Raw genomic sequence first — 24,000 nt, 5'->3', positions numbered from 1 at the left:
TATGCATGTGGATGGTGCATGCAGAGCAGGCGTTCTCACACTCCACTGTCTGTGTGATCTATTGTGACTGCTGCATCTGATGGCCAAGATACTCCTCCAGCTGTCTCGTCTTTTTTTCCCTCTGTCCTTCTTTCTTCCCTGGACACTCCCTCTCTCTCTCTCCATCGCTCTCTCTCTCTCTCTCTCTCTTTTCTTCTCCTCCATCATGTAGTACAGTGCAGCCCACTCAGATGCTGTTTAAAGTACGAAGTTAAACGTGGTTCTGGTCTAGTCTTCTAACAGCGAGACAGTAACTTTCAGAGAAACAAAAAGGTACAGTGTGAAAAGCAGCCTCCATTTGCCTGATTACATTCAGTCATTTTAACCTCAGTCCTACTGCATCCTTTTCATGTGTCGCTCTGTTGATGAGCGTCAGTGGAACACACTGCTGCTGTCCTTTTCTCTGCCCTGAATACGCGTCACACCAGGGGACATGGGAAGAGGCCGTCCGGCTAGCGCTGACACAGGAAGGAATGGAGCTGGCCCGGATCTGTCCCTGATCTGGCTGAGTGTTGGCAGTGGAGTTATGACAGATCAGTACTCGTGGGGTGGGGGGGAGGTCCAGGGTGCCTCATCTCCTCTCTCTCCATGTGGCCTCCAGGGCTTTGACAGGAGGCGGGAGAGAGGGAGGCTGTTAATCTGGCCCCTGTGAAACGAATAAGGGGTTAACCACACGGTCGCAGTCCCCACGTGCTCTCACACACTGATTTACGGCTTCTCAGAAGCCAGCGTAAATGTTAGGGGTTATGTGTGTGTGTGTGTGTGTGTGTGTGTGTGTGTGTGTGTGTGTGTTGGGGGGGCGGGGTTTGTTTGCTGTTGTTGTTGTGGTCAGTGTGCTGTGTGTTGGTAGAGCCTAGTGATAACTGGATGTTGGTGTGTGAGGGCTCTTTGTTATTGTAATGGACTCGCCGACTCTCGGCCAGGCAGAGAAATTCACCTGTAAATGCCACTCACCTCGCTTGGCCAGATGACATCGATAAAAGCCCCCCTTAAATCACGCAGGCCGGGGACCTTACCAGCCAATCCGGGAGTCAATATAAACTCCCAATAAACATGCCAGCCTACCCCCTACCCCCACCTCCCACTCCTCCAATCCCCAAACTAACACGGGGAGGGGGCGTTTGATTTTGACCCTCGGTGAAAGGAGGCATTCCTCCTGTCGAGCTGACCGCTCTTATTAATCAGCCTCTCGCCAGTGCGAGGACACAGACTCTCACTCCTTTAATTGTAAGGGGACTCCAGGCCTCCCCCCCGCGGGGAAGAACAAGGTGCTCGAGCCCCTGCTTGTTCTTTACACACGCTTCACACCATTTTCTTTTTCATTCTATACCTTTAAGTGTGGATCGAGGGAGGGAGGGAGTGGGGTATAAATATGGTGGTGGTGGTGGTGGGGGTGGGGATGTAATGTACTTTGCTCCTCTGTCAGTTAATGACATGGGAGGGTATTTTTTCCACCCCTGGGTTGTTTGGCTGCGGCACTACCCTCAGGTACAGCAGACTTCTCTTTTTTCAGTGCATCTTCCAGCAAAGAACTGTTGATCTTAAGCCACCCCTTGAGTCGAACCCTTCACCTGTGAGGGTCGCCACGACTCGGCTGCCTGGTTCTGCCGTGCTGACGAAGTGAGAGAACTCTGCGGCACGACCCCAGCAGACTCTCTCTCTCTCTCTCTCTCTTTCTCCAACTCTTTCCTTCTCTCTCTTGCTCTCTCTCTTTCTCTCTCCAACTCTTTCCTTCTCTCTCTCTCTCTCTTTCTCCAACTCTTTCCTTCTCTCTCTTGCTCTCTCTCTTTCTCCAACTCTTTCCTTCTCTCTCTCTCTTTTCTCCAACTCTTTCCTTCTCTCTCTTGCTCTCTCTCTCTTTCTCCAACTCTTTCCTTCTCTCTCTTGCTCTCCCACTCGCTCTGTCTCTCTCTCTCTCTCTCTCTCTCTCTCTTTCTGTCTCTCTCTCTCCACCCTGCGCTCCAAGGCGTCCCTAAAGCCCAGTGCCTATCTGATCTGACAGTGGGCCGTCAGCGGAGAGAGACACAGCCCCTCCTTTGCTTATTATCGACTTGTCCAAGCGAAGCAGCTCAGTGCCGGGGATCCCTCGCGTCCACATGTTTCACTTCCTCACCTACTCAACCTATACCCTCACACCTCCACACACACACACACACACACACACACACACATTTACTTCTACACACACATATCAACGATCCTATAAACACACACACACACACACACACACACACACACACACACACACACACACACACACACACACACACACACACACACACACACACACACACACATTTACTTCTACACACACACATCAATGATCCTATAAACACACACACACACACACACACACACACACACACACACACACACACTCTAGGTCTAGTTTATTTTCTAAAGGCCCTCAGATGTACCCCCCTCCTCCCATCCCATCTCACCTCCCTAATCGGCAGGCAGCTTTGCTGAAGCAGTAGAGTAAGACCACCTGTCTAAATCCCCCCCCCCCTTAGTCCCTGCCAGTCTGAAGTGTGTTGAGAACCAAGAGCAAGGTTGGAGGGCTGGGAACATGCATGTGGACATAGACAGTGAGAGAGAGAGAGAGAGGGAGAGAAATAAAGAGAGAGAGATTGCTAGCGAAAGAGAAAGAGAGAGAGAGGAGAGAGAGAGAGAGAGAGAGAGAGAGAGGCCATAGGCAGGAATGACACATGTTCAATCTTAGGGCCAATTCCCCTGGAAATTGTCTAAAGGCCACTTCAGAACATTTTTATGGAGTACAATGGGGGCGGCCGGATTAGTTTTCCCAACAGGTGAGAGGGAAAAAAAGTGTATCATTTCACAAAGAATGCCCCTTCACACCGCCATCGCCACCGCCGCCGTGTAATATAGTCTGCTTTGAAAAATGGGCCAAATCTCTCTATGCTGTCTGCAATTTACCTTTACAGCCATGAAACAAAATCCAATGTGCCGCACTGGGCCATTCAGGCCATGGGTGTGTGTGTGTGTAGGAATGTGTGTGTTTGTGTGTGTTTGAGTGAGAGAGTGTCTGTGTACATGTGTACCTGTGTTTGGAAAACACATTGTAGGTTGTGTGTGTGTGTGTGTGTGTGTGTGTGTGTGTGTGTGTGTGTGTGTGTCTGTGTGTATACAAGACCACAATACATTCTGTGATATGTGCAAATCTGCCTCTCCAGTCGGCCTGAGACAGAGGGTGATTGTGGGGCCTATTGCACCGGCTGACATTCACTGAACCTGCAGGGAATAAATTCCGCTAAATGACATGTGGCTCGCAGAAGTTTGTAAATTGCAAGACATCAATCTTGAGGAGATAGCAGCGGTACACAGTGTACAGTGGGGCTGCGGCTCCATTTTCCCCCTTCTTCCTTTCACTCGTAAACGCACCCTCCTCTTACCCTCCAGTTCCTGATGATCTCACTAACAGCCTGAGCTGTTTAATAGGAAATATGGAGAGCTCTTAACAAATAAAAGCCATACAGAGGCGTCTTTGTGTGTGTGTGTGTGTGTGTGTGTGTGTGTGTGTGTGTGTGTGTGTGTGTGTGTGTGTGTGTGTGTGTGTGTGTGGTGTGTGTGTAGATGCCTTGTCTCGTCGCTCATTTTCACACACAACACTGACAGAGTGGACGGCAGCCAAAGAATGAGACGCTCAAAAGGAGCTCTTACTTCATACACACACTCGAGAACGAAAAACCTCCATCTCTTTAAGTGCCTAAAAGACTAAATTAAGTGAATTATTGAAAAGCCATTCAGAATCTCGTACTGTTTAAAACAGAAATAAGCTATTATGAACTAAAACCAAGCTGGTAAAAAAAAAAACTTAATCAAGCCTTTATCATACCATCTTACCCTCATTGGGTAAAACAAAACCTTTTTAAGCTCTAAAAATCTCGAAGAATACTGTATAATAGCAAATTAAAATATTTTATGCACCTTGTGACCACACAAACACACCAAGAAATATGTTTCAAAGATGATGAAATTAAAACAATTCAAAGCAAAAACATTTGCCCTTTTCTGGTCAGTTTCACAAAACTTTAGATAGACTAACAATTGTTTTTTTTTTTTTCCAAACAAATGTCACTCTACAATCAATAAATGTGTGTTTTTTGAGACAGTATATCATGCATAAAAACAACCCTACAACTACCACTTACATATTGTGAAAATAAAACACATTTTTCAACATTAGAGACATTGTTAGAAATGGTTAGTAATGTGTGATGAAATTGTTGGATCCGGGGTGCCGGGGAGGGGGAATGGATGTCACCACTAACTCTTTCCTCCAGCGCTATTACGACTTTAAGAGATTCTCACATTCTTCTCCCACAGCGATCCCTATTGGGAGAGACCTGCTAATACCAGCTCCTGTTCAGCCTCTAGGCCCAAGACACTACACCTGGGAGGGCAACAGCACACTTCATCACCATGGTAATTTCATCCCTTTCTCCCTCCCTTCCTTCAACAGTCTACCCCCACCCCCCACCCTCCTCTATGGGCCAGTACCAGCTGCTGGGTTACAGCCACTTATTGTTCCAATGCGAGGCAAGTACCACCTGACTGATTCAGCATGGATCTAACCCTGATGTGACCCTGATCTAGACCTGATGTGACCCTGATCTAGACCTGATGTAGCCCTGATCTAGACCTGATGTAGCCCTGCTCTAGCCTGGATTTGCCCCGGATCCGGTCATGGTCAGGGGCAAAGTGGTCTCCCAGCCAACAGCAACTTTGGTTGTTAGCTGTTTGTGAAGCGAACATGTCAACACATAGCAAGACAGTTTCATCATCCAACATGTTCTCTTTTGCTCAAATATGAATGAAGTATTGCATTGGCTCCGGCTCAGAAGAAGTTGTTTTCCCGTGGAAAACACAGACAAACACACACGCAGAACCTGTATTTGTTTGTATTTGTTTAGCCCCAGGTACAGCTCACTTCAGTAGACACCACACAAACAGTATATGCTCTCATATCCAGGTAAGGATGCTCTGGAGATTAGATTTGTTGATTTGTTTCTTCATATAATTTATATGTTGGCGTAAATAAAAGCAACAACAAAACATCAGACAATCTATTTAATTAATGCCTGCCCCTGTTATTTGGCTAATAAGCCTGGAAGTGCTGTGTCTAGTAAGTGTTGAGTCTTTTCATTGCCGATTTGAAAAATGTTCTCCAACCTTGCAAACATGGCATAAAGCGTTTAAGTAATTTTTTATTTCGACCCACCGTAATTCAATATAAATCTGAACGAGACGTAAATGCATCTACTGCATTTTTAAAATCCACTGAGTAATTTCACACCGCTTTTTTTTTACAAGGGCATTGAGTTAATTGATCAAAAAACAAGTGCTATTTCTTATGAGGAAAAGCCGTTCAAATGAATCACTCCTCGCCAGCAAAAATTCACAGTGTAATGGGCTTATTAAATCCGGCTTTATAGCTGCGCTGGATTGATCAGCGGTGTGGCCTTCCCAGGAAAGCTGCTCTTTCCTTCTTTGTTTTGGACCCTGCTCAGTGTTATCAGCCATCAGTGGAGATGAAATGCATATAGGGAAAAAAAAAGAAAGAAAAGAGTCCCTCACAATCTCTAGCCAGTTGTGGTGTATCAGAAACAAACAAGCACTTAAGGCAATAAGGCACATATGTAAACAAACAAATGAAAAGAGGTTCCTTCAGTTATGATAGTCTGTCAGTACAGGAGTGACCACATTTCATTAAGAACATGCTACGTTTTTCCAACAGAACTAAGTCATGCTTTTCTGTGTAACCCTAGTCTAAGTATAAGTATATATACTCTTTTGATCATGTGAGGGAAATTTGGTCTCTGCATTTATCCCAATCCGTGAATTAGTGAAACACACACAGTGAGGTGAACACACTAAACCGGAGCAGTGAGCTACAGCGGCGCTCAGGGAGCAGTGAGAGGTTAGGTGCCTTGCTCAAGGGCACTTCAGCCATGGATATGAGCAGTGCTCAACCACTTCCCCCTGCCCACATTTTTTCCTACTGGTCGGGGATCGAACCGGCAACCCTTCGGTTACAAGCCCAAAGCCCTAACCAATAGGACACGCCTGCCCCCCTAGTCTAGTGATTCTCAGCTCTTCCTGCCACACAGAGATGGATGTAGTTCTGCGCAGAAGTTTAGCTACTTAAGGAACTTTAAGGAAAAGGAGTGACTTACAGCTCCTTCCCCGAAATGCTCTTTCAATTATTGCACAGCTCACATTTCAAATCCTTTGTCACACGAGAAAGTGATAGAAGAAGAGGAAGAAGAACAGAGTGGAGAAGAGAAGAAGAAGAAGGAGAAGAAGAAGGAGAAGAAGAAGAGGAGAGAAGAGAAGTAGAGAGAGAGAGAGAGGGGGAGGGAATAAAAACCTTAGCCAGATGCACATGCAGAAATATACAGCACACATAATTCTAGCCGTTGCCGCTGATGGATTCGGCTGGTAGCGGAGCGTGGGGTGGAGTGAGGATTACTGTCTGTGTGAGTAAAGAGGATTTATTTATCACATTCACAAAAAGCCTCTCCTAATAGCTCGTCATTGGGGTTTATTTAGTAGCACCATCACTGCCACCCCTCACATTTCTAACTAACTCAGTACCTGCCATTCCGTTGACACAGGGAGCTGTCTGTTGTGCCATCAAAAAGCGTGTGTGTTTGTGTGTGTATGTGTATGTGTGTGTGTGTGTGTGTGTGTGTGTGTTTGCGTACGTTGCATGTGTGTGTGTGTGTGTGTGTGTATGTGTGTGTGAAGGGATCTCTCTCTGTTTGTCCATCACCCTTTACCTCTGTCTGTCTTAAAGGAGGGTCTTGCTCCTCATCGGCTCTTTACTGTTGGCTTGTTTCTTGTTCTCTGTGTCACACACACACACACACACACACACACACACACACACACACACACACACACACACACACACACCCCCTCTCCTCTCTTTTTGCTCTGTTTATGCTGTTTTGTCGAGATGTGGCGCTCCGTAATGCCACTAAATGGATTTGCCCCCTTTCATCCCACACAGTGAGCAACCCAGCCACCAAAAGCCCTCAGTCATCCCCAATGTATCTGTATCACACAGACACACACACACACACACACACACACACACACACACACACACACACACACACACACACACACACACACACACACACACACACACACACACACTCTTCTCACACTCTCCGTTGGAGGTCAGAGTCTGCTCTGTCCTCACACACACACACGCGCGACATCCCGCTGGATTTCACTGCTTCAGATGACGAATGTGTTGCAATAAGAGAGGTCCTCTCTGAAATGCCCCTGGCCTCAAAACCCTTGTATTTTACATGACATGAGCATATATCCCATTCCTTTTGATAAGCTCCTTTTATGTTCCTCATTTTCATTTTCAACTTTTTAAAAATCCATTATTTAAAAAATATATAAAACTAGTCATTTAATGATGTGATCAGGGCCATTATTTATTTTTTTTGGCACCACTCTTCATGCTGCTGTTGTTTTGAAGCGGGGGGTTTGTTTGGTAGCTGGTAGCTGTAGGTAAGCGGCAGGTTGATTAAAGCAAGTGGAGGTGTACGCGGCAGCGCTAGCGCCGGCCTCGGCGATCTGTTTAAGTGCTGTCGGAGCAGCGGGGACCCGTTGGCAGCGGTTAGCGGCAGCGGCTGAAATTGAGATAAATGGGCGGCTGGAGGAGGATGGCCACCTCGCCGGCAAGTGAGGCCGGGTGCCTGTCTCTTCTCGTTTTTTGGCCCCCGATCGCAGAGACCCTCGCCGGCTCCACCCCCACACCCCCAAACACTCATCGCCGCCCCTAAGCTCAGCTGCGGTTTCACGTTCACTCAGGCCTGATGGCTCCCAGAACCCCTGAGCAGGCCCCCGTTGGGGCCACCGCATACCGAGCCCGGCACTCTGGGATTGAGCTATCTGGCCGCATGAGCTAGGGGCATGTCAGTTAAGGGGCCTGGGGGGCCGGGGGGTGTGGTAGAGTGAAGGAGGGTTTACAAAGGGTTGTCTAATTTTGTGTGTTGCTTTGTTTGAGTGTGTTTGTTTGTTGTTTGTTTGTTTATTTGTTGGTGTTGCACTGCATTTGTAGTCATTTTTTTTTTTTTCATTTATCATTTTCTATCTTCTTTGCCTTTTTCATGTTTCACACTTTCCTTCACTTTCTAAATTTGTTACATTTTTGTTCCTTGATGTAGCTCTCTTTCATAATTGAACTCACTGTGGTTCAGGTAAAAGTCATGCTTATACTTCCAACCATCATTGTATATGCTCACTAAACTCAAAACTTTGCATTCTGTCGCCCTCAACTCTGGAACCCTCAGCAAGCGTTTGATTTGTGCCTGAACTAAACTGCTGCTTGGTGCAAAGCACAGAGGCAGGATAATGGCCTAATCTATAGCAGGGATAAAGAAGGGGAGAAGATGCAAAGTGAAAGCAGAGTTTGAACAAGCCAGAGAGAGAGAGAGAGAGAGAGAGTCAGAGGAAGTGAAGTAGTGAGTGAGTGAGAGATAGAGTGTGAGAGAGAAATGGGGGAGAGAGGGAGAGAGAAACTACTGAGAGAGAGAGAGAGAGAGAAAAAAGAGAAGGAAACAGAAACAGAATGAGAGAAAGTGAGTCGTAGAGAGACAAACAGAGAGAGAGAGAGAGACAGAAAGAGAAAAAGAGAGAGAGAGGTTAGATGCAAGTCTGAAGTCTGGGGGTTTAATACAGCATGTGGCAGGTGGCCTACTCTGCCTGAGGAGCCTCTTTAGGGCATGACAGCTCTGAAAACACATAAATCCCTTCTCTTCACACACACACACACACACACACACACACACACACACACACACACACACACACACACACACACACACACACACACACACACACACACACACACACATTTACACACATATACTGTACACATACCCATACATACACAGTCACACACGTTGATCTCTCTCCACATTTAGCTGCCAAGGGGATTTTTTATTTTATTTATGCAGCTGCAAACTCACACACTTTTTTAGGGTTGAGCCCAAACATCACAGCTGCTGCTTTGCCGTCACTGCCACACACAGATACACACAGACACACACAGACACACACACACACACACACACACACACACACACACACACACACACACACACACACACACACACACACACACACACACACACACATACACACACACACAGGTACACACTCGCATCCACACCTGAGCAGCAGGGGCTGAGGAGTGTGTCAGCTAAACAGTAACATAGAGCACAATGCACAACAATGTGTTGGCTTAGCTAGAGAAAGTCACACACACACACACACACACACACACACACACACACACACACACACACACACACACACACACACACACACACACACCTGAATTTAGGCACCTGTAGAGGGACCCTGTGAATGGCCAATAGAGAGGTTGCTGATATGCTCAGTAGTCGGTTAGGAGACTGACAATGTAACAGCATGAGCTGCACACCTGTGGTTAACTGGTTGTTATCTTCTCCAAATACCCTTTGGGTATCCATTGAGTCATTGTGTCAATGCAGGCGATATGTAAATATGGACACAGTTTTGAAAAATGAGAGAGAGAGGAGAGAGAGGAGAAGAGAGAGAGACTAGTAAGTTGCGGTGAGGGGTCAGAGGTCATTGCCTTGTCTTGCCTTCTTACAACTGTGACAAGTGCATACACACACTGATCACAGACACACACACACACACACACAAAAAGATACATGTTCAGTATGTGCAAGCATGACTGTGCAGGCACTTGTATGCAGACCCACATTCTCTCCGTCTTAGCTAAGTGTTCCAGGGCAGTGTGCATGCAGTCAGTTGGGAGGAAGGCGGGCGGGGAACAAGTCGCTATCGCATCTGTTCAGACGGGCCTGTGGATCAGATTATTTCTGGCAGGTTCGCCTGTTAGCTTCAAGCCATTTCAAAAAGACTCCATAGTCTGACAGTGCTATGTAACTCATTGGAAATTATTAGTTGAATTGTTACATTTGCCTGCAGTTTTTCTGACATGGTATTTATAGTTTTATTCCTGTTGGCACTGACCAACACAGCTTGCTGAGTGTGTACCTTTCCCGCCACCGTAAATGTTTACGGACAGTAGAGCAGATGTTTGGAAATGTCCGGAAATGTTTGTCAGATGTCATGTCATGCTTATTTAAGAGGCGGCCCAGGCAATTTGTTCTGTTCTGTTCTACAGCGGCTGTGTTAACACGGATCCCGCTGCCAAAGAGCTTTTCTCACACCAGACATTTCTCTGGACAAAATGCCATTGTTTTTCATTCTTTCTGTTTTTCATTCTCTCCATTTTTCATTGATTGATTCATATTTCTTTCTTTCTTTTTTTCTTTCTTTCTTTCTTTCCTTTCTTCATGTGTGCCCCGACTTTGTCATCCCCCTCTCCTCTATATTTCTCACTGCTTCTCTCCTCTTCTCCACCTCTACCACAACAGGACTCTAGGCCCCAAACTAAGCATTACCCTTCTCATACACTCTCTACCCCCCCCTACACCCTACACCCCCCCCCCCCCCCCTTGGTATTAGGTAGGAGGTTTTTACTGGCTGCTTTATAGCCATCCCTGCTGGGTCAGCCTGGCTCTGAGCGTGGAGCCCGACTCCCGTTTCTGTGGGGATTATTTCTGGAGAATGAGGGGAGCACAATAAAGGGCGCTGGCATTAGCTTCACCACAGCTGGGCCTTCGCACTGGGCGTGCTAAACGTGCTAATGGGATTTAATATGGATTGCATTAGCGCAGCGCATCAGAGGGCCTTAAAGAAGACTGCTAAAACATGTTTGTATTGATTCGTGATGACTATATCATCTGCTGCTTTATAGTTCACCTTTGTAGTGGGAGTCATGATTTTTTTTTGGCGCCTGATACTTTTTCTTTCTCCCTATCTCCCTTTTTCACACACACACACACACACACACACACACACACACACACACACACCTATATACACTTGTATTTTTTTCAGAGAAGCAATGTGCACGTACCCTGCCCAACACGTTTTGAACATTGTACGAGGTTACTCTTCGTATATGACTTTGTTGCAAGTTTCTCCCTGATGTTTTTTTTTTTTACCTGACCTACTTTTTCTCAGATTGGAAAACTGTATGAGTTTCTTTCCCCTTTTTTAAAGGTGCCTGGCATTCAATAATTCAACTGCTTTCTTTTTCTTTTTCATTTTTTTTTCCTCTACCTGTTTCTTTGTCTGTGCGTCTTTAATAATGCATTGTATAGATTTCCCGGAGAGTCGAGGCCTTGTATTGGGAGAGCGCTTTCCTTGCTTTGTATGACTGGAGCTGGACCAGGGTTTGCGCTGGTGCCATGACCTGTCTGGTCCGTGTCTGTTTGCACAACTCACGGACAGCTCCATGTTATCCTTCCTTAGATTTCCTCTGTTGTCTGCCTCTGGATGAAGGCATCCCTTAAAACTATTTGTAAAAACGGGATGTCTCTTAGATGCGTTCATGATAAATTACTTTGCTTTGCATTCCTTACTTTGCATCCCTTAAAACTAGGTGTAAAAACGGCATGTCTCTTATAATTTGTTTTGCTGTTATTTGTCATTTATTGTATAGTTTCATTTAAGGTCTCTGTCTTGTTATTTGTAGTTCGGATAGAAATCAAACCAAAACTGACTGAGTTTTTTACACTTCGACAGGTGATATCTAAAGTTATAGCTGAATAACAGGTTATTCTGAAACACATGGTCAAGTAGGCTACTGAGAATCGAAGGCTAAATAATACTGCATTTTTTGCATTATATCAGTGGCCAGTTCTACCCCTAAACACCACAAATACCTCATGTTGAAAATACTACTGATACTTGCCAGTCACTAACTTACCAACGCTCAACCCACCATGATCACTGCCATTACTATCATGAGCTTGCCTTTCTCAGCGTATGAATCTGTAGGCCTAATGTGTGACAGGAGAACTTTGCTTCAGGAGACAGGTTTTTTTGCCCCAGTGCTAAAAGCAGACCCCCCATCCCTACATTCTGCTGCCCACTCTGGGGCTCTTCCGTCTGGCCTGCATGACCATTAAAACACCCTCATCTCTCCATTCCTCTGGGCACAGAGAGAGAGAGAGAGAGAGAGAGAAAGAGCAAAGAATCCTGGCAAACCTGTAAAAGAAAATTAATCATCCTTCCCTTGATGGTAATTGAAATTTGATTCTGCACGCTAGGCTGATTACACCCTTCTAACAGTTGGATTCCTGAGAGAGAGCTCTGTTTTTTTTTGATGATATTTAATAAGATGTGTTTACGTCATGGAAAGGTTTATATTGACATGTCTTAGAAGAGGGTAGTCATGTGGAACATAGGTAGTTTTTTTTACCATACAGGTAAGAGTACAACCTGTTCTTTCCCACAAAATGTATTAATAAAAGACATGACATGTTCCCATTGGCCAGCATGGTTCCATTTTCCTGTCCAGAACTAAGGGTAGTGGTGCTAACCTTTAATTTCATTTTTATTTTTTCAAATTAAGATCAAAGTCAAATTAAGTTCATCCAGGTCCATGTAATCTGTAATTTGGCTGCCCGAAGCAACAGCATTCTTTGACTGTCTCTCTCCTTGGATGTGGATGGGTGTAATTACACAGCTGTTGCCATGGCATGATTGACGCGTGTATTTGGCACAGATCATGTGCACTATTCATGAGCTGCATTTCGGTGATAATTAATTGATTCGTTTGCCTGTAAGGTTTTTCTGAAATATTAACAAGATCAGATTAAAAAGACATGGAGTTCGCCTTTCTCTCTCTCTCTTTCTCTCTCTCTTTTTCTCTCTCTCTCTTTTCTTTTTCATGGGCCTTAAATTCTGGGATTGCGATGTGTGTACTGCGAACTCTCCCTGAAGGTCCGAGTCACTAAGTGTCTGCTCTTGCCTGGAGGTGAATGGAATGGCAGCTGCAGGTTGTGTAGTGTAGAGTTGTGTTTGTGGGGAACCAAGTAATGCACTAAACACAAGATAAACCATGTACCGTGATCTAGGATTACTTGTGTCACAACTTGCTGTCTTGTTGCAGGCACTGGTCGTTTGTGTCGGATTTCCATGTGGTCGGGTCATAGCGTATTACAGTACATGTACCTGGACATCATGCCTCATGTTACTCCTGCAGTAGCTGTAGATTGAAATCAGAGCCCTTCAAAGAGAATATTTGACCAGCGAAGTGAAGAGATGCACTATGAGAGAGTGGACTCAGTGTAATGGGAACGTGTGTCTACACTACTAGTCAGAAGTTTGGGGACAGTTTGGGAAATCATTTGAATTAAAAGTCATTATTTTTAACCATCTTTTTAAAAATTCAATTTACTATTAATTTTGTTATATTCTAACTCATGGAAAACAAGAATATTTTTGAGTGACCCCAAACATTTGAACGGTACTGTTTAAAAATGTCGCATTCAGGAAACATTATAGCCAAAATCTTTTTTTCCTTTTAACCATCGCTGAAACTGAGTATAATTTGTCCTCTCTTCTCTGAATCCGGTAACACAGCAAGTCATTAAAAGACATTCTTCTGAAAGGTGAACAGGACAGACAATTTGTCTCTGTGCATGGAGAGAGATGAAGTTAACAGGGAAGTTGAAGTTTTTAAATTTAGCCAAATGGATGACATTTCAGCCCTGTACACATTTACAGAATTATGAGTTGAAGGGAGACATGGCAGAAGTGCCTAGTTTAGGCCCGTCTGTCATTTGTTTGAATTAAGCGGATATTGCCTCAGTCCAGTCCTCACGTCCAGTGTGCCTGATGGACGTTTAGCAGTTGCATTTAGAACTACGGCATTGATTTTCCCTTGTTTTAACTTTCACCGAAGCGTTCAAATCATTTTGCTAATCATTATGCTTCTCTATGATACAAAAATCTATGCCTCTGAATGGGCAGTTTATGCAGCACTTTTCTGCATTTTATTTTTTCAACGTGTCAACACGAGGCAGGCTGTTGTATTTTCTCCTCACTGAAGCTGGGGATAAAGCATGTAGTGGCCTCAGACAGTTGACAGGCCTTCAGCAGGCCTCGCTGCTATCAGACAAACATCAAAGAAATGGAGAGCCCTAAAGGTCATCCTCCCTCCCCCTCCATCTCACAAGCCACCGTCTTGCTCAACTGATTTTTTTTTTTTTTATCGTAGAGCTACAACAATGGCCGACTGCTTGCAGCCAAGTCCTGTTTGTGTTGTCGACTATATTAAGACTGTAAAGCTATACTACGCTATACTATACTATACTATACTATACTATACTATACTATACTACGCTATACTATACTATACTTTACTATACTATACTATACTACGCTATACTATACTATACTATACTACACTATACTATACTATACTATACTATAGACTGGCTGTATCAATTCACAATTCCACTTTTTGTCTATTTTCTCACATGCACCTTTTTTCTCGTCTTACTCATTCTTTTCTTTCTCATTCTTCGCTCTCTTCTTCTCACTCTCTCCACACACACACACACACACACACACACACACACACACACACACACACACACACACACACACACGCCAACGCAAACCCAGTAGCCAGGCAGCCCTCTTCCTCCTCATCTATCAGACATAATCAAGTGGAGGCTGTGTGTGTGTGTGTGTGTGTGTGTGTGTGTGTGTGTGTGTTTGTGTGTGTGTGTGTATGTGTTTGCTTGCTTGCAGTCAGATAGTCCGTCACCTCGCCAGTCCACCCCCCCTCCTCCCCGCGCTCTAGTCCTGGCCATGAATAAACATGGCCGCTGGTGGCGCTCTCCTCTGGAGCGTCTCACTGTCTCTGCTAATGGGCTCTTGAGAGCAGCACCCGTTGCCATTATGCAGAGCAACGGAGAACCCAAGCGCCCCACAGACACTAGCGCCACTGCCTCAGCAGGGCATGTTTCTTGAACCCGCTGTCAGTGGGTGGTGGGGGTGGTGAGGGTGGGGGTGCAGCTGTGGTGCAGGTGTCTGCCATGTTTGTTGGAGAAGGATATGGACTATGTTTGTTATTTGTTTTTTTTTTTATTGTAGTTTAAGCTGATATGTTGGAGAAACAACTCTTCGAGGTTTTCAGGAGACTAACCTGTTTGAAATGGATATCAGATTGTCCTTCTTATAACTGGGATTAGGTGTCATTCCTCACACTGTGTTTCATTTTGGTGTATTTCTGGATTTCCTTGATTGTAATTCAGTGTGGAGTACTCTCAGCCGGTATCTTATGTTCTTGAATCCTCTTTGATCAATCATTGATTATTATATGGCCATTATTTATTTGGAACTACAACTGGAATAAAAAAAATGCATCTTCTGAAGGAAAACAATGACCATGATTTCTTGCTACTCTGATGGCACCCAGACCGCCTAAACCCTCCAAACCATTTACCACAAGACCACATTTACACATAGCTTTCAAAAATATGCAAAACAAAAGCTCTCATATTGTCAATTTTTTTTCCCTCTTTCTTATTTTTTCGAAGATGGAGCGAGCCACTGGCCTCCTCCACCCTGACAGTGTGAATTGATGTATAAGAGATGTAGAATGCAGCCAACTATGTCAAAACATTATTTTCCCATGCACAGCCCCACGTGCCATTCCGTGCAGCCGCAGCTTCGCCTTGACTGCTGGTGCTGATGTAATTATATGTCAGTCACGGTAACCAAATGGCTATGTAAACAGGCAGCCTTGTGTGCAGCAAGGCCTGGAGAGGTTAGTCAAATGAGTTCAGGAGTAGTGTTGACTGCACATGTTTTGTTTTTGGGAGGAGTGAAAGGGAGGGGGTTTGCATACTTCTGGTGCATATTTTTGTAGAATTGTTTTTTTTATGTAGCTACATAAAGCAGTTCATAGCACACTGACATAGCAACAAATCGTTTGTGTTGTAGCTAGTGATTTATGTGCTGGTCCTGGTGAGTTGCGTTTTGTGGTGACAAATCATTGATTTCATGTTTTGTTCATCATCAGATTTAGACATGAAATTCTGATTCAGTTCGTTTTTGTGCTTTTGCAGACCTCTTACAATGCCTTTGGTATTTTATCTTGCAGAGGAGAATGGTCTTTGGGGAAATTGTAGTTTACTCCAAAAAGAGAATATTTGTCTTACAGAGAGGTAGCTGTTTGAATTTCTAGATATTTCTAATTATACCATTGGATTTCTGAGTTAATGCTTGAGCTTCAGAATGTTTTCTTTTGCCCTCTGTGATGATGAGTCACTAAATAAAATTATTTTTTTAGTTGATGACTCTAATTTAAAATCACATTATTTTCTTCCACAACCCGCTATCACTCACCGCTGTGTTTATTGGATGTAAATGGAAGTTTCCGTATGAACTCTCCTGAAAGTTACTTTCCTTCAAATTGGCACCGCCAACCAGCCTCGACCAGCCGAACTCGAATTAAGGTACACATCTGAAAGTAAAAAGTTTCTCCTCGTTTTAATAATTTGCCTGGCTCCAACCTCAGGCTACTTAGACTGGAACGAGCCCACCGAACATGCGCTCTCCTCTACTCTAATTAAAAGTTTGAAATCGGCTCGTTAGCGTGATTAAAGTCAAAGCAAGTTGGGGAGAAAGTTGAAAATGCGTCATCATTGTAAGGTGAATCGAATCAAAGTACTTATTTTTGCTGAGCAAATGAGTTGCTTTCGGTGGAATAATCCTCATCGCTCTAATGGCCTGTCCATTAGCCAAACTCCTCTGAACAGATTCACAGATTAAACTCCAGGTGCTGGTGCATAATGGATTGACAGTGTGCCACAGCAGATTATTTAAATCATGAATGATAACGCCACAAATGTATTGTATTATTTCTTTTTACAAAAGTTTCAGGTCTAATATTGTATCTGTTTGATAGTTATTGGTGTGGAGTTATTGGGTTCAGTTTAGCCTTAGGTTCAGCCTAAAAGAGGGCTTTTGAGAGGTAGGGAATGTATATAATAGTTCTGTTTTCTGTCTGTCATTTTGTTCACTTTGCTGAAAAGATGTCCTAATCACTGTTTTAAGGATAGAAATCTCCACTTTGCCAGGTGGCATTATCTGCATTTATTTGTTTGGCAGCATTGTTTAGCTACCAGTGTTTTTTATCAGTAGGTGTGCTGCAGGTTGATGATTGTTCTCAGTGAGGGAAGGGAAGGGAGGAACTGATGTGAATGGAGAGTGTGTGTGTGCATGCTTGTGTGTGTGTGTGTGTGTGTGTGTGTGTGTGTGTGTGTGTGCGTGTGTGTGTGTGTGTGTGTGTGTGTGTGTGTGTGTGTGTGTGTGTGTGTGTGTGTGTGTCGTGTGTGTGTGTGTGTGTGTGTGTGTGTGTGTGTGTGTGTGTGTGTGTGTGTGATGTGGATGATGTGATGTGGGGGTGTTTCTGTTGGAAATAAAAGGGGGGAGGTGGGAACTGGCCAGAGTGATTCCACTGTGAAAAGAGTTTCTCAGATTGCTTTTGGTGCCGGCTGAACCCTATCATTGTTGGATGTAGGCCGAGATATGGCGCATTTTATATGGCTCTTACTTCCTTGTGTAGGAGCGCACGCACCAATCGCTATATCTCTCATATTTCCTGTCCTCTCAGAAATGTCAGGCTATTTTCCTTACACTACCGGCGCACACTGGCATGCTTTAGGGGCAAAGCATCTAGCCACATTACCTTCCATCTATTTACCAGCGAGCTATTTATTAACCTCTTAGTGACAGAAGACAGTTTCTCCTGTGTGCAGAAGCAGAACTTTATAGACGGTGGGGACAGAGAATGAAAGTGTAGAGTGAAAACGCCACCAGCAAAAGGGTTTGGTCAATAAAAGTCCATCAACTCAGAACTGTCCGTCCGAGTCTATCAAGCAGTGTATTTTGTGTTCAGCCGAGCCGTCCCTATCCAGCTTATTTTATATGCCGTTAGCATGTTTGTTGTTTGTGTTGCTCCAGTCTCCCATCCCTCTGTGGTGTGCCAAAATAAAGTGATCATATTTAGCACAGTGACTAATTTGAGTTCTTAATCAGATTTGGGGCCCAGCGGACCACAGGCATCCTGCAGGCCACCTGTCTTGTACATTGGAAGTTCCTCAGGACAGATGGGAAGGTTAGCTCGGCTTGTCCTTGAATAAACACATCCGCCTGGCTGATGAGGCCACCACAGCCCCCCTCATACACACACACACACACACACACACACACACACACACACAGAGAAACAAATTTACAAATTTACTCACATTACATCTGTACGTGCATGTGTGTGTGTGTGTGTATGAATCAGTCTCGTTTTGGCCATACATCTTTTTCCCCTCTCTCTCTACGAGTGTCATTGGGGCAGCGCTCAAGCTTCGGTCATTATTCATGAGAAGGAGCTACGTTGTGTTAAATGAGTAACCACCGTGTGTGTGTCTCTGTGTGTGTGTGTGTGAGTGTGAGTGTGTGTGGTAGGGTGGGGGCTGGGGGGGGAAGGGGCTGAGAAAGAACAAAACAAAAACAAATCAAAACAATTGGCTTAAGTCGAGCAGACGGTGTGTGTCTGGAGTGCGAGCTGCTGGTATCTCTCTGGCGTCGGTGTGCGACGCATTAGCACGCGCTAAAACATTCATGAGCCTCCCCACCAACACCTCTTCTTTAACTTGTGCTCTGAAGAGCCAAAACACAAGCTGACAAAAACCCCATCCCCCGATCCCTCCCCTTCTCCCTCTTTCCTTCCTCCCACCCCCCTCTTCACTCATCTCTCTCTCTCTCTCTTTCTTTCTCTCTCTCTCTCTCTCCGGGTGCTGGGTGATCTGTGGCTTCCTTAATTGTTCGCGATGGTCTTTAAAAAACAATTGCATAATTACTCTCCCCCATATCAGATTAGAAGTCCTCGTTAGAGGCTCATAAAGTCACTTCCCTCCGCTGAATGCTCTGAGACAAACGAGCGCCATCTCCCTCACCCGACAGCCAAGGACCCACTAACCTAGAGCAGACAGAGAACTACAGGCACACACAGCAGGGAGGGAGGGAAGGAGAGAGAGAGAAGAGAGAGAAAGAGAGAGGGAGAGAGAGAAAGGGAAAGAGAGAGAGAGAGAGAGAGAAAGAGAGCATACTTAATACTTGACACCACTTTGTGCTACTACCACACATCCAGGAAACAGGTCTGTCTGACAAGGAGTCATCACGGTCCTCCATCTAGGGCCAGCCAGGCTGTTTAGTATGCAAGCAGGGGAACATGAGTCCTTAATGTGACAAACACCCTAAGAGGACAAGTTTCCTGGAATCACGTCACATTGCTCTACTGGGTGGGCCCAGTAGTCTCAGAGGGACTGTAATGTGAAATGACAAGCATCTAATTCTGTTGCCTAAAAGCTATTCCCAGTTTTGTCCCATTGGTCAAACTGGGTCGTTGTAGTCGACGCAGGCAGATACGAGCCTTCGGCGGCGATGTGTCTCAGCCACTTTGTGGCTCATTTTGCCGACACAACCAGACCCCCCCAAACACACTCCTCCTCCATCCCTCTATCCTTTCATCCCTCCATTTTGCCGTCCTGCTGGATGTATTACTCTCACTGTCATACCTGCACTCCCGGACCCTCCCACCCCACCCCCCCACTCCACCCCACCCCACCCCAGAAAAGCAATAACTCCATATTTCTACAAATCATACTGTTCTCACAGCCAGCAATATCCTTTATAGCCTCAATATAGTAATAATATGGCTGATATTATGAAGAGGAGCTGGAAGTGGCAGCCAGAGTGTTAACAATATGAATTCTGATTAGGACTTCAGATAACTGGCGTTTTCCTCCACTCACCTTTATCATTCGAAACAGCTTGCGCAGTGTCTGCTGCAAAGCTTTATGGCCACATTATACAAATTGCACTTGCAACAAAGCCGCAATAAATAATTTCTCTCAACACAGGTAAATAAATGCACTTGGTGTATGCAGCAGAGATAAATAAAGGACAGTGACTGTGTGTGTGTGTGTGTGTGTGTGTGTGTGTGTGTGTGTGTGTGTGTGTGTGTGTGTGTGTGTGTGTGTGTGTGTGTGTGTGTGTGTGTGGGTGTGTGTGTGTGTGTTGGGGCTCATGGGTGTGTGTTTGGATGTTTTGTGTGTGTGTTGGGGCACGAAACGGCGATAAATTGAAAGCTGTCTAAAGGCAATACAGCAGTTCAAAATGTCTCCTGTCGGTGGAATCTTCTGGAAGGTGTTTTCACCCTTATACTTTCTGAAATTGCAGAGAAGGGTTAAGTTCCTCTCACACTCTCTGGCTTGTTAGAAAAACTTTGCATAGCCTACATTTAAATGAAATTGAAAAGGGTAGGGAAAGGGTGCTGGGGGGGGCTTAAATATATTGAGTAGGTATCAATTTCACAGACGTATGGAACATCAAGCCTGAAGCTTATCTGTGTAGAGAAAAGCCTCCAACAAGCTCTGTGTGAGACACAGGGTGTCCAGGGTGCATTTTTCATGATTATTATTGTTGGGTATCAGAGGAGAGACCTTCATGAATCAGTAGTCTCTTCATTGCTGCTTTCAACACAGAGGATGTTCTGTGATGGAGTCAACCCCCCTTCCTATATACCCTCCACTCATTTTCTGAAGCATCCTCCCTCTTTCTCTCTCCCTCTTGCACTCTCTCTCTCTCTGTCTGTCTTTTTTTCCTCTATTCTTCTGCTCTTTTGTGTTGTTTTCTAAACAATGATTATCATCACCACAACAGTGGAACTCTGAGCATGTACCAAATCAAGGCAATCTGAGAGAGGCGCAGCATCGTGCATCAATTATTCAGCCCATAGTGCTTTGTAAAAACACTCGCTCTTATACAGAGTTGAAGGCAGTGGGAGACTGAGAGAGAGATAGAGAGAAAGAAAGAGAGGGAGAGAGAGCCTGAGAATAGACAAAGAGAGATAGAGTGTGAGAGATAGTAATGGAAAGGTGGAGACAGACAGAGAGAGAGAAAGAGAGGGAGAGATGGAGAGACTGAAAGCAAAAGAGTGGAAGAGACAGAGAGAGTGATGGGGAAGCCTAGAGTGAAAGAGTGCGAGAAATGGAGGGAGACAGAGAGAAAGAGAGAGAGGGATACAGCCCAGCACAGCCAATTACTCCAGACTGTTTAGCTCATTTATTATTGAAGGCGTAAATCTTATACAGGTTGTTTGTGACTGACCCTGCGCCGAGTCCATTGTATGCAGCTTTGATCACAGCCCTTGTGACTGGCAGGAGGCAGCTCTCCCCCACCATGGTGGCCCAGCACACACACACACACACACACACATACACACACACACACACACATTTATATACACACACACACACAGATACACACACACACACACACACACACACACACACACACACACACACACATGCCTCCCCTCTCTCTACTGCCTCTCCACAGGGCCTCTCTGCTCTAAGGATCAAGGCTGGTAATTAAGTTAGCTAGTGGCGTGCTGCTCCGATGCCGCCCACCCAGTCCAGCCCAGTCACCCATGATGCCCTGCGGGCTTCCTGCCGAGGACGGCCTGGCGCCCTCACCTGCCTGACCCCCCACCCTGCTGGTTGGATGTTGGGGGATGCTGTGTGCATAGAAGGAGGTGGTTGTTGATACACACACACACACACACACACACACACACACACACACACACACACACACACACACACACAAACACACACACACACACAGTACATGCTTGCACACTCACAGACAGAAGCATGATAGATAATGAGATTTTGTTGCAAAAGGATCTCGACTCCATAGCTGTGCGAAGTGTGCGTTTGTTGTCAAACTCGCCGGAATAATCACAGTGCCTCTCCGCAACACAACACAGTTTTGGCAGATTCCTGACATTAACAGACATTAAGAGACTTACTGTGAATCAGAAACCAATTAAAAATCTGCAACAAAAACAACCAACCAACCAGAGGGGGAGTAGCGGGGGAGTCAAGCCAGGATGTCATAAAAGTTTCAGCTCAATATGTCCCAATAAAAGGCGCTTTGATGATTAAATGATGATTTAACAGTGATAGTTGGCACGCCGGCGCCGTTTTTGCTAAAACATCGTCGCCACCACATTTCCTCATCCCCCAGTCTTTTCTCAAATGAAAATGTAATGGTGGAAAAAACCCCAAAACATTGGATTTTTTTTTTTTGCAGTCCATTCAGAGCAGAGCAGAGGATTGATGTCATCATTCCCACACACTCCGTCCCCAGAGAGCTGTCTGACACTGGGCCGGCTCTCAGCCAAATCCTCGCCGGACCCCGTTCCGGTGTCAGCAGTAGCAGTTGCAAGCTATCAGTGGGCCCCCTGTGCATGTTCGAAGTCACCGTTTTTTTATTGTTTTTTTTTAATTCCTCTTTCCCAGTCGGTGGGGGATCTTTTCATTTTATTTGATTTATTTATTTATTTAGCAAGCTCGTGTCGGAGGGGCGAGCCGAGCCTGTCAGGAGAGAAATGTTCCCCTCTGTCTCCTCCGCTTTGGCGAGTGGCCAGAGCATAGCAAGAGAGCTGTCTGAAGGGTGAAATGGAGAGAGAGAAAGCAGGAGGAGGAGGAGGAGGAAGAGGAGGGAAGGGGGGATGACAGAGGACAGGAGAAAAGAGGGAGAGAGAGAGAGGAGGAGGTAGGGGGAGGCATGGCTCAAGTAATTGTGTGGCTCCCAGGTGATGAGGGCTTTTATGCCATTAACAGTGTCTGTGGCTGCTCTGGCGCGTGTGCCAGGCCTTTAACAAGGGAGCGCTGCTAATTTCTGAGCTAATATTGAGCCGTTCCACCTCAGCAGGCCCAGCAGGTGCGCCCCACGCCCAGCACAGCCCAGCACAGCACAGCCCACACTCCGAAAGGGGGGAAAATTACCATTGTACTTTAGCTTCTCTCCTCTCCTCTCCTCCCCATCCCCCTTTCCATCTCTCTCTCTCTCTCTCTCTCTCTCTCCCTCTCTGTCTTATTCTCTACTCACCTGTCTCTATCTCTTGTCTGTCTCTCACTCTGGGCATTCTGCTGCTCACCTCTCTTTCTTTCTATTACTCTCCTCCCCTTCACCTCTCTCTCTCTCTCTCTCTCTCTCTCACACTGCTTCTGCCCCTTTTTTCTTTTCCTCTCTCACTCTCACCTTCTGCTCCACTTTATCTCTCTCTCTCTCTCTCTCTCTCTCTCTCTTTCTTTTCCTCTGCCTCCTCCTCTTCCTCCTCCTCCTCCTCCTCCTCGTGTGCTCTGATTGAAGCGAGTGATTACCGGGACGGAGCAGGTTCAGGAGAAGGGGGAGGAGATGATGAGGAGCCGTTAAGGAGCCGCCTGGCTGCACCCCTCCGCTCTCTCCGCTTCTATCCCTTTCTTCCTCCTCTCCTCCTCTCTGGGGCTCCTATGCTCATCTCCTCTCTTCCATCCCTCTCTTCTTTCTTTCTTCACCTTTTTCTTTTCTTCTTTCTTCATCTCTTCCTTTCTTTATTCATGTGTTTTTTTATCTATTTCCTCTTACTTTCTTTTCTTGGCTCTTTCTCTCATCCTCTTTCTTTCTTTCCTACCTTTTTCTTCCCACCCCCTCTCCTCCTCTCTTCTCATCTCTTCCCTCTTTCTCTCTCTCTCTCTCTCTCTCTCTCCTCCACCTCTCCTCTGGATCTTATCAGGCTGAGTCGCACAGTGCCATGTGGCTCAGTGGTGTTTCCACGGCAAGAGCTTCAATCTCCCATCTGCCGAAGGAGGAAATTTATGAGCAGCAGGGCTGCGGTGTGTGTGTGTGTGTGTGTGTGTGTGTGTGTGTGTGTGTGTGTGTGTGTGTGTGCGTGCGTCTACGCTCCCAGGGATTTTGATTTGCTCTCCATAGTGTGGGCGAACAGATTGACGTGTGGCGAGAAGTGGGGATGAGAAACGGGAGTATGACGCGTGACGTGTGTTTGTGTGTGTGTGTGTGTGTGTGTGTGTAGTGTTTTTATGGCCAGGCAGGTAAGGTCAGGTGAACACCCGGCTCTGTTACTACACCCACAGA

At 45.6% G+C, this 24,000-nt stretch overlaps 1 protein-coding gene across 1 annotated transcript in view; it reads left to right on the top strand.

Moving 5' to 3' along the window:
* Positions 1 to 24,000, top strand: part of LOC125284438 (neuronal PAS domain-containing protein 3) — a 274,366-nt gene that overhangs the window by 54,438 nt on the left and 195,928 nt on the right. Inside the window, 1 exon segment of the mRNA XM_048228381.1 lies at positions 4,387 to 4,485. Coding sequence (XP_048084338.1) covers positions 4,387 to 4,485 — 99 coding nt within the window.

This window comes from Alosa alosa, chromosome 19 (assembly GCF_017589495.1).
Source record: "Alosa alosa isolate M-15738 ecotype Scorff River chromosome 19, AALO_Geno_1.1, whole genome shotgun sequence".
NCBI classification, from domain to species: domain Eukaryota; kingdom Metazoa; phylum Chordata; class Actinopteri; order Clupeiformes; family Clupeidae; genus Alosa; species Alosa alosa.
The sequence above is the reverse complement of the archived record's forward strand: the minus strand, read 5'-3'. Positions and strand labels throughout refer to the sequence as shown.